Source organism: Sinocyclocheilus rhinocerous, unplaced genomic scaffold (genome assembly GCF_001515625.1).
Source record: "Sinocyclocheilus rhinocerous isolate Xijiao unplaced genomic scaffold, SAMN03320098_v1.1 scaffold365, whole genome shotgun sequence".
NCBI classification, from domain to species: Eukaryota; Metazoa; Chordata; class Actinopteri; order Cypriniformes; family Cyprinidae; genus Sinocyclocheilus; species Sinocyclocheilus rhinocerous.
In genome coordinates, this window is record NW_015659915.1 from 34,182 (window position 1) to 49,181 (window position 15,000).

The 15,000-nt window shown below is 43.5% G+C and overlaps 1 protein-coding gene across 1 annotated transcript in view; it reads right to left on the bottom strand.

The window, feature by feature from the left end:
- Positions 1-3,625: 3,625 nt before the first annotated feature.
- Positions 3,626-15,000, bottom strand: part of LOC107724258 (sprouty-related, EVH1 domain-containing protein 1-like) — a 38,274-nt gene continuing 26,899 nt past the window's right edge. The window contains exons 4-6 of the mRNA XM_016533098.1: positions 13,015-13,064; positions 7,300-7,443; positions 3,626-4,825 (exon numbers count right to left, since the gene is read on the bottom strand). Coding sequence (XP_016388584.1) covers positions 4,244-4,825; positions 7,300-7,443; positions 13,015-13,064 — 776 coding nt within the window. The 3' untranslated portion in view covers positions 3,626-4,243. The remainder of the gene's footprint in view (positions 4,826-7,299; positions 7,444-13,014; positions 13,065-15,000) is intronic.

The window sequence follows — 15,000 nt, forward strand, 5'->3', positions numbered from 1 at the left end:
CACACACACACACACACACACAGCACTAATTTAAATTCTCGCTTTATTTTCATGGTAATGTTAACTGATGTAATAAGTGTATGGTGTAACATAAAAACAGTTACAAACATCTGTATGCATATTTACATTGTATATTTAAGAAAGCTACATCTGTATACAGAAAATACATCTATGACATGAGTTACAGAACTATAAATATTACATCATATATTTAGTATTTTCAAACCATGATAGAAATAGCTATACATAGATATAAAGCGTTAGAAGCGGAGCGTTAGGGGCGAGTCTGCGGCGGATGCGAGGCACTTCTTCAGATGGAGGAGAATGAAGCCGACGGCACTAAAACTAAACCAGTTCACAGGCTCAGAAAACACTGCTATGCTGCAGAAACAAGGACACCAACACTATGAGAAGCATTCCAGAGTCATATCTCCATGAAGAGAGAAGAACACGCATAAAACAGTAGCAGCACCTGATTAAACTGGTAGTCACATGAATGCAACGTTACACGCGAAAGCGTTGCATAATCCGCGAGGAACCGCAGAAATCCAGATTCGCCTCCAGCCGGTTCTCCACAGACGCCAGCGATTCACCAGAAGCAGCAACACAAAAGCGCGGCGAGGGTTAAACCATACTGGAGAGCTAGCTCGCGATTAACAGTCATCCCATTAAATCTTGCGATGCGGTTAGTGATCGTTTCTAGCTTCAGAAACGTTTGTTCAGCGCACTATTTACTGTCATCGTTCGGCGATACAAAACTAAAGAGAATCTCCATTAAAACCTCGGACGTCATCTCCACTACTTTTCAATGTGAAACAATATTAAGATGTGACCCATGTACATGATGCGGTGAAATCAAACTGCGGGAATAGTGTTGGTACAGCCGGAGGTACGAGAGCGTCTCGTGGAAATACTTGCATAGAAAGTAAACCGTCGTTCTTTCCCACAACACTGACAGATCATGTTTGCACAAAACGTCTGATTATTAGTCAAAACAAGATTCGGCATCAACATAAACATGCATTTAAAGCGAACACGTATATTGTCCTCCGTGTTGAACGTCCCTCAGGGTTTGAAAGCATCTGCGGTTAAAGTCTGGATCAGAAGGAGCTTCTGTAGACGAAGCGCTTGTGGGATTATAATAAGTGCTGCTGGACTGAAAGCATCAGCGCTTTAGGAAGCGTGCGTCCCGAACACGATGCAGGAGCAAAACAACAGCACAAGAGTCTGTATCTTACCGCATTTCTCCGTCTGGTACTGATAGCGTGGAAAGAAAAGGCCACGGTTAATAACTGCACGAAAAAGCAGAAATCCCTTTAGCGTACGTGTTACACCATGTCCTAACTGCAATAAAAGGAATCTTTTTTTAGTTTTTGTCCTAACTAGCCGCGGCGATAACACTTTCGATAAATAGATAATAGATACATTTCTATTTTAGAAACTGTTAGCATGTCTGCGACGTCGCGGCTGGAACAACAACATTTAAACTATATGACAGTGATAATCTCAGGAACTGATTATGTGCTCTATTCAAAGTTTGAATATCATTTCGTGTGACCCTATTATTAATTAACCGTACAGTATTAATTTTGGCAGCCATTTTTTATTTAGTCTTACTCAAATTTTAGTTATCATATTTAGTCAACCTTGTCCTGTTTTTGTTTCGTCAAGTTTAAGTCAATGAAATGTATGAGCATTTTAGTAAGGTTTTAGTCAAATCTTAGTCACATTTTCGTCATGCTGTATAGTGGTTAAACTGATAAAAACATTATTTTTGCTCAAATTTATAATCGTAATGATTGTTGTCATTTGAGAAATGTACTTTTTGCATTTCAGGTATTGCACTTTCACCAGTAAGCACAAATCGATAGAATGTGGACTCGTGGTGTATTTTACCTCATCTAGTGTACAGATTTATTATAGGCATGTTATTATATAAATTCAGGGCTCGCAAAATCGCTAGCTCGACATCCCGGGGCTATTGTGTTTTCCAGTCGGGCTACCAAAATGTTTCACCACTTTGCCCGACGGACCATCTTAAATGCAGATAAAAAACTCCTTAAAAACTCCTCAAGTGAGTTGTATCAAACTTAAGGCCATAAAAAGTTTTAAATACGTTAAATGGTATAAGAAATGTCTTAATTATAATTTCAAGAGGTCTTGCAGCTGGGGACGGAAAGACAAGAGTCACGATACGGCTGGATTAAACTTCAAAAGGCAATGATGTCATTGAATAAATATGAGCGCTGCACCTTTTACATCAAAACGCGGCGCAGATGTCTTTATTTGAATGTATCTGAAGGCAACCGACGGTCCTCAGAAACTTGTCGCTGGCATTTTAATTTCATCTTACCTATAATTCCTGATAAAGCAGCGTTTATGAGCGCGGAGCTGCTTTGTGTACACAGCCGTTACCGGGGAAACCGCAGTATTTCAGCTCCTAAAGCGCCACCTCGTGGCAGAGAATGAATTTGCATTTCCAATAAGCCTTTCTTGCTGTTTATGGTCAGATCAAAGCAAATATCAACTCATGATTTTACGCAGCAAACAGAGTTGTAAATGAGAAATTAATGTGCCTTCTAAAAATCTAAACCATTAAGACAGTAATATTTATACGTTTTAAATTGACAAATTTATATGCTTGATTTATCCCTTTTCATCAAAATGGTCTAAAGGCTGAAATGCTGTTGTATAGGATTTTTGTTTTTGTGAAACCCTGTATCTGAACTGTAAATCATGTAATTTTATGGCTCAGTACTGTATGTTACCACAGACATTGTCCAACCCCACTCATACTGTGTTCATATGACTTCTGCAGCTCTTCAAATGGGTCATACATTGCCTTAAATGTATTTATTTTAAATTCTGCAGATACCCTGTAAAAAGTGAAATAAAATTCCTTCCTTCATATTTGTTGATATTTGTGTATTGAAAATATTTGTGATTGACATTTAAACTCCCATCTGATTTTCTATATTTAAAAAAAAAAAAGGTATTATTTTATTTGGGCTAGTTAAATTAATTTTCGGGCTACCAAAATCTGAAGAGTACCTGCCTTGAAATTCCAAGTAATTCCACTATGATTCCAAATGGCAATAGCCTATTTCTCTATTAAAACAACAGCGGCTGAGTAAGTGCATTTATACAGCGATCACAATCGCAAACAATACAGTCGAGGTCTCATGACAGAACACTGACCGTCTGAGAGACACTTTCATTTAGATGCTAAACTCCAGCTTGTTTGTTGCTGTTTTCAGATCATCAGCGGCGGCGCTTCCGCAATGAGCAGCGAGCGCGTGGTTGCCAGATTGATTAAAATAAGCAAAACACCGGACAGAAAATGTATCTATGTAGCAGTGAAGCTCTGATTCAGGGATTAGAACTCTTGATATCTGGCAACCGCACTCATGAGAGCTCGCGTAGTAGAGGCGTGTAGAGCAGTCCACAGTAACATTTTGTCTCCTTTTTTTGACGAAAATAAAGAGGATTTTGTTAAAGTTTTTATTTTTTTGAATACATTTTAGTCTCGTCTTATATCGACGAAATTGCATGTTGATATAGTCTTAGTTATCGTTTATTGACCTTATTGTCGTCTCGTCTTCGTCTCGTCTTAGTCATCGGAAAAAAGCTCGTCAACATTTTTCGTCATAGTCTTCGTTAACGAAATTAACACTATGTCAAAGTGACGGACGGCCTTCGGATTTTTCTGTCGCTGCTAAAAAAAATTCCATAAATGACGGAAAATTTTCAGTTAACGCGACTTCTGCCCTAGCCATACTGAAAGCAACAACTGATAGTTTTCCTCAGATCGTGAAAATAAAGCAAAGATATACGTTAAAACTGCAAACCAACAAGCGCACTCCCTAACAAAGATGGTATCAGACACTCGGTATGTGCATTTAATAATGTTAAAAAGGTTTGATATTTATGAATTAGATCACAAACCTATCCATTTCGATGCGAGTGCAGTGTGCTTCCAGAGAGGCTCCGCCCACACACGCTTCTGATTGGCTGTGATGTTTGATTGATTCTGTCGTGTCTGGTGTGGATAGCTACATTGCGTGTAGTTAGGACACGGTGTTAGAGCTCTGTACAAGACACGATAGTACTGTTATTTCTTCACACGGTTACACGCGACGTGCGCCCCGGCGTGTGTTTCCGGACGCTCCTCCTGGCGTCAGGAGCTCCACGAGCAACGCTCCACCCGTCTCGGGTCAGTGAAAGCAGCGGCGTCCGGTCCGGCTCAGCCCGCGGCCTTGTGCTTTCCTCCGCAGCAGCGGCAGGCCTCTCCACAGCGGTGGCAGGCGCGCAGCGGCGGGTAGCAGCACATGCAGGGCGCCAGCAGAGACAGCCCCAGCAGCGCCAGCCAGCGCACACAGAACTGCTCCTCGCTGGCGTCGCAGGAGCACGGGTCCGAGAAGTCTCCCTCCGAGTCGGACATGCAGTGGTACAGCATGCTCTCGGCGCACAGCATGCAGCTCAGCCGGTAGATGCACTGCTTGATGGGGTCGGGCGCGTCCTGGCACTGGCCCCGCTGGTTGTCCTCGTGGTTGAACATCTCTCGGCAGTAGATGCAGCGCGAGCGCTCTCCGTCCTCTCGCCTCCGCCGGTCCCACGGCTGCTGCGTCTTGACCGAGTCCTTGCCGTCCAGCTTGGAGAAGGCGGCGGAGGCGTCGGGCTCCTCGTGCTCTGGGTCCTGCTTCCACAGCACCGGCTGCCGGTAGTCCTCGTAGCCTCGGATGAGGACGTCCTTGCGCGGGTTGATGCGGACGATCTCCTCCTCGTCCATGTGAAAGCTCACGTGCCGCCTGCCGCTGGAGGAAACCTGAGAGAAACCAGACAGCCTGAGAAACTAAAGAATTTATTCAGACACCTTCTCACATTATATCAGTTTATTCGCTATAGTTTGGAACAGGGGTGTCAAACTCAATTGCTGGAGGACCACAGCCCTGCAGAGTTTAGCTCCAACACTAATTAAACACAGCTGATTAGGGCTGGGACAATAAATCGATGCATCGCGAATCGTGAAATTATTCTGCATCGATTATGAGATTTTCCGAAGGCATCACGATTCTCTCTTGAATGGATTGACAAATTATTGTTAAAATATGACAAATACTCAGTTAAACTGTGTCAGAAAAAAAATAATCTTGATAATGTCAGATAACTTTGATAGAAAGGTATATAACAAAACATGGTCAGGTCAAAGTGTCAAATGAAATTTATGGTCCCAAATTTTTATCAATTTTACCTGTAGTCCACTGTATGAAGAAGTTGTGGCTATAATATTTCACAGTTCACTTTATTTTGCTATCCTCACTTACACAAATGAACTATAGTGTCCTGCACCCACTAGTAAAAAAATATAAAAAATGATATCTGGTGTCTGAATAATGTTTGGTTTGACTGTATCTGCTCTGACATCCAGCGGAATCGGGCGCATCGATCCCGAAGTAACGATATATCCATACTGATGAAAGTATCGATACTCTATATGGATACTAAGGTGTTTTATTTACCAGTGATTTTGTTTATTTAATAAAAAAATGTACACGTACAGTATGCACTGAATTGGAAAAATAACCTACGTTAGCGAATAATTGTGTAGGATAGAACTATTTTCCAGCTCATCTGAACGCACGCAAATGTTGCAAAACAACAGAATCAATCAATCAATCACAGAGAGCGCTCACTCACTTCTGACAGTGCATTCTGCGCTTCCCAAAACTATCATAAAGCATTGATGTTTTTGGGAACGGCAGCACAGAACAATGGAGGACAACTTATCAGAGGACAGAAAAAACATATGTTTGAGTTATTTCACAATAAACAAATTGAAATAGTAGCCTACACAGTTTGTGCAATTACATTGATCTACATAGAAAGTTAAAGATTCATATTGATCATGCTCTATTCTGTAATGTTAATATAAATCACACATTGTCAGAAAAAAGGCTGTATTTTATGCGTGCAACAGCCTGTCACTGGCAGTCCCTTATGAAAATGAACACTGGTTTTACTAAAGTGACCATAAAGTTCAACTATAGTATTTCTAGATTTCCATGGTTACCACTACAGTAAACATATTTTAACCACATGTAAACAAACATTTAACCTAATAAGTTGCAATTAAGGCATACTGAATGTTAAAATGCGTGTTAAATATAAAGTTAAGTGGGCATCATTACCCATTTTACTCGTAGTAATTTAATACAGTTCATAATTTAAAAGTATCGTATCGGTATCGATATCGACGATACTAGCCTTTAAAAGTATCGGCATCGTATCGAAAACAAAATAAGTGGTATCGCCCATCCCTACTGCAGTCGATGGGTTTTTTGGTTAAATGCGGTTTAACACAAGCTCAAAATATTTTCATGCGCTACTGTACTCTAGAGAAAAAGTGCAAAGACGCTGCTGGATGAAATGCCATCGTTTTTGAAGACAAAGCTAATCAAAGCTACAATTGTAGAGTGAGTCTTGCAGTTTTCTTCTTGATTTTTAAAAAAATATTGAACCTCTTCTACAATCGGTTGGGCACCTGCTATTCAATTCTGGTGCACAGTTATTCTACGACATCTTAGATTTTACTTGTCTTGAAAAAATGTTTGCTAAGTGTGTACCTGGGGCTACAGAGGCTGTCTGGGAAATTAAATATCAACACAGAGAACAGGTAAACTCTAATCTACTCTAATCTAAATCTACTCACTAGTCGCTTTCACAGCTTCATTATGTTTATAATCAAACTATTCTAACGCAAACTTTCAGGGAAAGTGCTTTTAAATAAAGACTGAAAGAGTTGTTAGATCTTAATGATGGCGATGCTGAAGTCATGTGACCGTGGTGTAGTTCGATTATAGACTACATTTAGCTTTTTACTTCTGATGATTGCATTTAGGCTTCAAGATTCATGAAAGTTGTGTTCATTTGTGGAGATTATTACAAAAAGTGTAAGAATCACGAACTAACTTCTGTTGGTCACACAGCTTATTTTCTGGGTTTTTGTGGAGGAAACCAGAGTGATGTAAACTTACAGCCTACAAAAATACACTGCAGCACTGTATTTGACTCCATTTTGGACAATAAATGAGCTTCCAACACATTGAGTATGAATACAGTAACTGTTAGGTGATGTGGTCTGATGTGTGAGTGATTGTGTGTGTGTGTGTGCGTGAGTGTGTGTGTGTGTCTGTGTGTGCGTGTGTATATGTGTGTGTGTGTGCGTGTGCGCGAGTGTGTGTGTGTGTGTGTGCGTGTGTACATGTGTATGTATATGTGTGTGAGTGTTGTGTGCTGTACCTGTGGAGGCAGGAACCGCTGGCTGGCAGTAAGAGACTCGTCGAAGGGCTGAGCTCGAACATAAGAGCCGTGGAAGGGTTCAGTAAACACGACACCACGAGAACAGAAGACGTCCCTCACCGGAGTACCGACAGACACTGTCTCCTGTCAATCACAGCACACTCACTCATTAGCAAGGTGAGTAGATGAGTTTGTTTCTTCATCAGGTTTGTAGAAATGTAGCATTGCATCAGTGTTTCAGCAATGGATGCTCTGCAGTGAATGGGTGCCGTCAGAATGAGAGTCCAAACAGCTGATAAAAAAAACACAATAATCCACAAGTAATCCACAGCACTCCAGTCCATCAGTTAACATCTGGAGAAGACAAAAGCTGAAACAAATCCAGCATTAAGACGCTTTTAACTAAAATACAAAGCGTCTTAATGCTGGATTTGTTTTCAGCTTTTGTCTTCTCCAGATGTTAACTGATGGACTGGAGTGCTGTGGATTACTTGTGGATTATTGTGATGTTTTTATCAGCTGTTTGGACTCTCATTCTGACGGCACCCATTCACTGCAGAGCATCCATTGCTGAGACACTGATGCAATGCTACATTTCTACAAACCTGATGAAGAAACAAACTCATCCTGATCTCGTATGGACTGAGGGGGAGCAGATTTTCATTTTTGGCTGAACTGTTCTTTTAACACTTTCAGTAAAATTGAAATAAAATCATGAAGCTCATTCACAATTACAGATGATCAACAGCAACATGTTCATTTACAGCAGCTTTGACGAGCTCATATTAACTGAGAGACAGAGTATTCGCAGTTTGAATTTTCTGCTTGACCTGGTTCTGCTGTATGACTTATGAATCTTTCAAAGATACACACGTACATCAACACTGAAATCTAAAATCCTGATGTTAAAAAGCTCTGGGCATTAAATGCATCATCTGCTGAAATACATGTGAGCCAGTGTGAGTGGATCAGCACGAGCAGAGCCTGCTGGAACACACCAGCAGAGGGAGCTCTGAACCAGACGCTCAAACACGCCTGAGTCACGTGATGTCTGACAGCAGCGATCACTGATGATCACACGAGCCGCACCAGACCCTCCACATGACCGGCCCATCACAGCATGATCTGACAGCGTCACTCTTCACCTGTGTGACGCCTCACACACACACACACACACACACATCAGCGCACCGCCACCTGTGCCACAGCATGTGACGCGCTCACATTACAAGAAACAGAAAGAGGAAATATCACACTGACACAGAGTAACACTGAGTGTGTGTGTGCGTGCGCGTAGTCACATGAGTGGAAAAGTGTGTCCAGCTCTGTGTTTATATCTCTTTGCTCCAGTAATGAAAATCCTGCGGTTGCTAAGAGACACTTCCTGTGACTTCCCTCACACACACACACAGAGAGAGACAGACAGACAGACTCACACACAAAACACACACTCATATACACACACACACACACTCGTGTGCATTCACTCGATTCACTCACACTCACTCACAAACACACACTCGCTCACGAGCACACTCACGAGCACTCGCAGACTGACACACACACACACACACACACACACATACATGCACACACTCGCTTGCACTCACTCACACTCACAAACGCGCACACTCACTCACACTCGCACACTGACACACACTCACTCACTCGCACACGAGTGCACACATTCGCACTCACACTCACAAACACACACACTCACTCGCAGACTGACACACAAACACTAGCACACTCACTCAAGCGCACTCACTCACACTGCGCACTCAGACACTCAAACTCACACGCACTCCTTCAGACACTCACTCACTCTCACACACACACACACACACATGCACTCACTCTCACAAACACTCACACACGCGCGTGCACACTCACTCTCACTCATACTCACACTTACAAACACACTCACTCACTCGCGAGCACACACTGACACACGCGCACTCACAAACACTCAAACTCACACTCACTCGCACACACACACTCACTTACTCTCGTACACACACACACACACTCTCGCACACTGACACACACACACACGCACTCGCAGACTGACACACACACACATGCGTGCACACACTCACAAACACACACACACATGAGTGCACACACTCACAAACATACACAGACTCACTCACACACTCACAAACACACACACACACACATACTCACAAACACACACACACTCACTCACTCGCACACACATGTGTGCACACACTCGCTCACACACACCCTCACAAACACGCGCACTTGCACACTCACTCAAGCGCACTCACTCACACTGGCGCGCACACACTGACACACACGCGCACTCACAGACACTCACACGCACTCCTTCAGACACACTCCCTCACTCACTCTCACACACACACACACACACACTCACTCACTCACTCACTCGCACTCGCAGACTGACACACACACCCATGCACATGCACTCACTCTCTCACAAACACTCACACACGCGCGTGCACACTCACTCTCACTCATACTCACACACTTACAAACACACTCACGCGGACTCACACACACGCACTCACTCACACACAGACTCCCACTGACTCACACTCAATCACACACACTCAAGCGAACTCGCACTTGTATACTCACACACACACTGACTCACACTCACACGCACTCGCACACTCACAGACTCACGCGCATGTATTCACACACTCACAAACACACACTCACTCACACTCATTCACTCGCACACGCAGACTGACACACACACACACACACACACACACTCGCTCGCACTCACTCACAAACACGCGCACTCACTCAAGCGCACTCACTCATGACTCACACTCAGACTCTAGCGCATGCACTCACACTCACTTGCACTCACAGACTGACACACAAACACACATGCATGCACACACTCGCTCGCACTCACTCACACTCACAAACACGCACTCACTCAAGCGCACTCGCGCGCGCACACACACACGCACTCACTCGCAGACTGACACACACACATTTGTACACACACTTGCACTCAAACATTCACGCGCACACACACACACACGTACACACTAGCACTCAAACACTCACGCACGCACGCACACACACTCACTAACTCGCACGTGCACTCACTCACTCTCACAAACACTCACGAGTGCACACTCACTCTCACACTTGCAAACACACTCACGCACACTCACACACGCACTCACTCGCACACTCGCTCGCACTCACTCACACTCACAAACACGCACACTCACTCAAGCGCACTCGCGCGCGCACACACACTGACACACTCACACACACGCACTCACTCGCAGACTGACACACACACACATTTGTACACACACTTGCACTCAAACATTCACGCGCACACACACACACACTTGTACACACTAGCACTCACGCACGCACGCACACACACACACTCACTAACTCGCACGCGCACTCACTCACTCACACACGCACTCACTCGCAGACTGACACACACACACATTTGTACACACACTTGCACTCAAACATTCACGCGCACACACACACACACTTGTACACACTAGCACTCACGCACGCACGCACACACACACACTCACTAACTCGCACGTGCACTCACTCACTCTCACAAACACTCACGAGTGCACACTCACTCTCACACTTGCAAACACACTCACGCACACTCACACACGCACTCACTCGCACACTCACTCACACTGACTCACACTCACAGACTCATGCGCATGCACTCACACATACACACACACTCATGCGCCTCACACACACATTGATTTTGATGCAGATGTTTCAATTTAAGTATTTTTATGCCAATTTGGGGACATTGCATAACAAAAAATGCTGTATGGAAAAGTGAAGATGCACATAAATCTTTAAATGCATGTAAAGAATGTGTGCGATCAAACGTTATCTTTCATCTGATAAGAAAACATATGAATAAACTATGATGGAAACACACTTACCGAATAAATTCCTCGATGCCATGTGACTCGAAGTCATATGACTTTGCCTAACAGATCATGTGACCGGATAACTGGACTGTTTCCCCGTTTGCAGAAACTTACAATATATCTGATAGTTCAGCTAAAACATCTTTCAGAAAAACTCTTTCAGTAGACAAAAACTCCAGAAAAGAGTTCTGAATGTTGTGAAAATTGTGACATTTATCCAGTGTGTGTGACTATAAAGACTGCACAGCCTCACAGCCACGCTTTCCTCCGTTAAATTCAATATGGCGTCTAACCTGACTAACATCTGTTATAACACTTATTTCATGTTTACTGCACATACTGACTGCACACACACACACACACACACACAGTGCGCTCCATCTGAAGAGAGAAAAGCAGATCTGCTGTCTGTGTGTGTGTTCTGATGAGTCCGGGTCTGACGCACATGTACACAGAGCAGAACTCCCAGCATGCCCTGCGGCGGACAGCAGCTCTACTGTAACTCAGAAGCAGAGCGTCGCTCACCTGCTGCTCTGACAGAAACACAGGTGACTGACTGTGGCTCTGAATCACCATGGAGACACGCTCGCGCAACTCTCCTGCTGCCTTTTTTAGCTCTTAATCTGTGAATGAATCAAACACGACGCTGCAGGAGACAGACGAGAGACTCCTGAAGCACAGCACCTCTGCAGCGTTACTTAAGTATCATTTATATACTATTACATTTTCATTAATATTTTGATTAGATTTTATTTTATATACTGTAATGGAGTTATTTTTTTGCCATTTTTATCAGTTTTGCTCTATTTAAATTATTTTTTTTTAATGTTTATTTTGTTTATTTATTTTTATTGATATCCCATTAGTAAATTTCAGTAATTCAACTTATTTCAGTTGGTTGCCAAGGGAACCTTTCTAATTTTTGTTTAGCTTATGTTTTAAATATTTATATATTATTGTATAGCTTCATTTTAATTATTTTTTTTTAATAGCTTTAGTTCACAATATTAACCTGTAGCTGTGCTCCACTTTTCAACACACACCTCACAGGACCAGAGAGAGACACACATGTGATCATGTGTCCAGTCACACAGAGGAATCATGGGTATCTGAGGCTTCAGACACACTCGTCTGCGTTGATGAACACCTGTGTGTGTGTGTGTGTGAGGGTTTGAGTGTGTGTGTGTGTGACTCTGTGTGTGTGTGTGTGTGTGTGTGACTGTGTGTGTGTGTGTGTGACTGTGTGTGTGTGTGTGTGACTGTGTGTGTGTGTGTGTGACTGTGTGTGTGTGTGTGTGACTGTGTGTGTGTGTGTGTGACTGTGTGTGTGTGTGTGTGACTGTGTGTGTGTGTGTGTGACTGTGTGTGTGTGTGTGTGACTGTGTGTGTGTGTGTGTGACTGTGTGTGTGTGTGTGTGACTGTGTGTGTGTGTGTGTGACTGTGTGTGTGTGTGTGTGAGAGACTATGTGTGAGTATTTGACTCTGCATGACTGTGTGTGTGCGTGCGACTCTGCGTGTGTGTGTGTGTGAGAGACTATGTGTGAGTATTTGACTCTGCATGACTGTGTGTGTGCGTGCGACTCTGCGTGTGTGTGTGTGTGAGAGACTATGTGTGAGTATTTGACTCTGCATGACTGTGTGTGTGCGTGCGACTCTGCGTGTGTGTGTGTGTGAGAGACTATGTGTGAGTATTTGACTCTGCATGACTGTGTGTGTGCGTGCGACTCTGCGTGTGTGTGTGACTGCGTGTGTGTGTGACTCTGTGTCCCTCACCTGTGATGAAGGCTGTTCAGGAGCGTCCGTGTCGCTGTACGGTGCGCCTCCTGCAGGTGAACATAACACATTCAGATCAAACAGCATCAGCTGTACTGTTAAAAGCATTTCTAGCACTCAAGGCAGTGTGTGGTTTACCACGGTAAGAACTCCCTGAAGCGTGGTAAAATCACTGTGAGAGGCATTAAACAGCAGCAGCACTGTGACGTCAGACAGGCCCTTCAGCACGACTCAGATCACACACTGATTCATCTGCAGGGCCAGCAGCTGTTTGTCTTTAATTAGCAGCATCAGCTGATGAGATTTCCGTTTGGCCCATGAGTGTTGAGATCAGGACTTTTATTTTGACAGCACTGAACCAGAGCGCAGACACACAGGACATTCCCAGGGTGCTTCTCAATTCCTCGTTTCCTTTCCTCGCGTCTTAGCTCCACCCCCTCAGGATACGAGGCAAGGATGCAAGGAAAGGAAACGAGGACGGAGGAATCAAAGGATGAACACTGGAATATTCTTGACCACTCAAGCGTCACTTAAAAGTGTCATCAGCTGCGCTAAAGGGATCTGCCCTTAGTTAAGTTTGTTATTTAAGGCGTTCATAAAAAATATTAATAAAGCAAGATACCCTGTTGAAATATGTGATATGTATGTTTTATTTAAACTGCAAAGGTAAAATATAAATGTAAATTATTATGACAGATGTGAATGGGGAGGAGAATGTATAACGTGCATCACGTTTACTCGATAAAACACTTCGGCAAAGGATACAGATGTGGAGCGAGGAAACCAGGGATATTGAGAAGCAGCCCCAGTCAGCTCAATGAGCAGATTACTGATGAACTGCTGCTTAGTGTTCACTTCCCTTCAGTCACCTGCCCAACACATTCTGTGATTGTGGAAAATACCATTACAGAATTAAGAAGCTCCTATCTGAAGTTTAAATCTTTTTGTCTCACAGATGTATTTTTTAATCAAACTCAATTTTTTTCATATTGATGCATTTTTCAAGTAATATTTTGAACAATTATTTGAGTAAATATTATGTTCACTGCAGACATTATGCGTGTGTTATTTACTTTGATATCATGTAGTCCTATAACGGCCTCTCTGCTCTGTAATACGAGGGGTGTGTGAGTAGAGAGTACAAGGATAGTAATACCAGTACATTTTGACATTTTTAGGTCCCCATGAGGAAACAAGCTTATAAATCACACAGAATGAAGCGTTTTGAGGATGTAAAAATGGCTGTAGTTTAGTGTGAGGGGTAGGGTTAGAGTAAGAGGATAGAAAATACAGTCAAAAAACCATTATGCCTATGGAATGAATGTGTGTGTGTTTTGTGTGTGTGTGTTATATGTGTGAGTCTGTGTGAGAGAGAGTGTGTGTGTGTGTGTTATATGTGTGTGAGAGAGAGTATGTGTGTTATATGTGTGTGTGTGTGAGTGTGTGTGTGTGTGTGTGTTATATGTGTGTGAGAGAGAGTATGTGTGTTATATGTGTGTGTGTGTGAGTGTGTGTGCGTGAGTGGGTGTGTGTGTGTTATGTGTGTGTGAGTGAGTGTGCATGAGTGAGTGTGTGTGTGTGAGTGTGTGTGCGTGAGTGGGTGTGTGTGTGTTATGTGTGTGTGAGTGAGTGTGCATGAGTGAGTGTGTGTGTGTGAGTGTGTGTGCGTGAGTGGGTGTGTGTGTGTTATGTGTGTGTGAGTGAGTGTGCATGAGTGAGTGTGTGTGTGTGAGTGTGTGTGCGTGAGTGGGTGTGTGTGTGTTATGTGTGTGTGAGTGAGTGTGCATGAGTGAGTGTGTGTGTGTGAGTGTGTGTGCGTGAGTGGGTGTGTGTGTGTTATGTGTGTGTGAGTGAGTGTGCATGAGTGAGTGTGTGTGTGTGAGTGTGTGTGCGTGAGTGGGTGTGTGTGTGTTATGTGTGTGTGAGTGAGTGTGCATGAGTGAGTGTGTGTGTGTGAGTGTGTGTGCGTGAGTGGGTGTGTGTGTG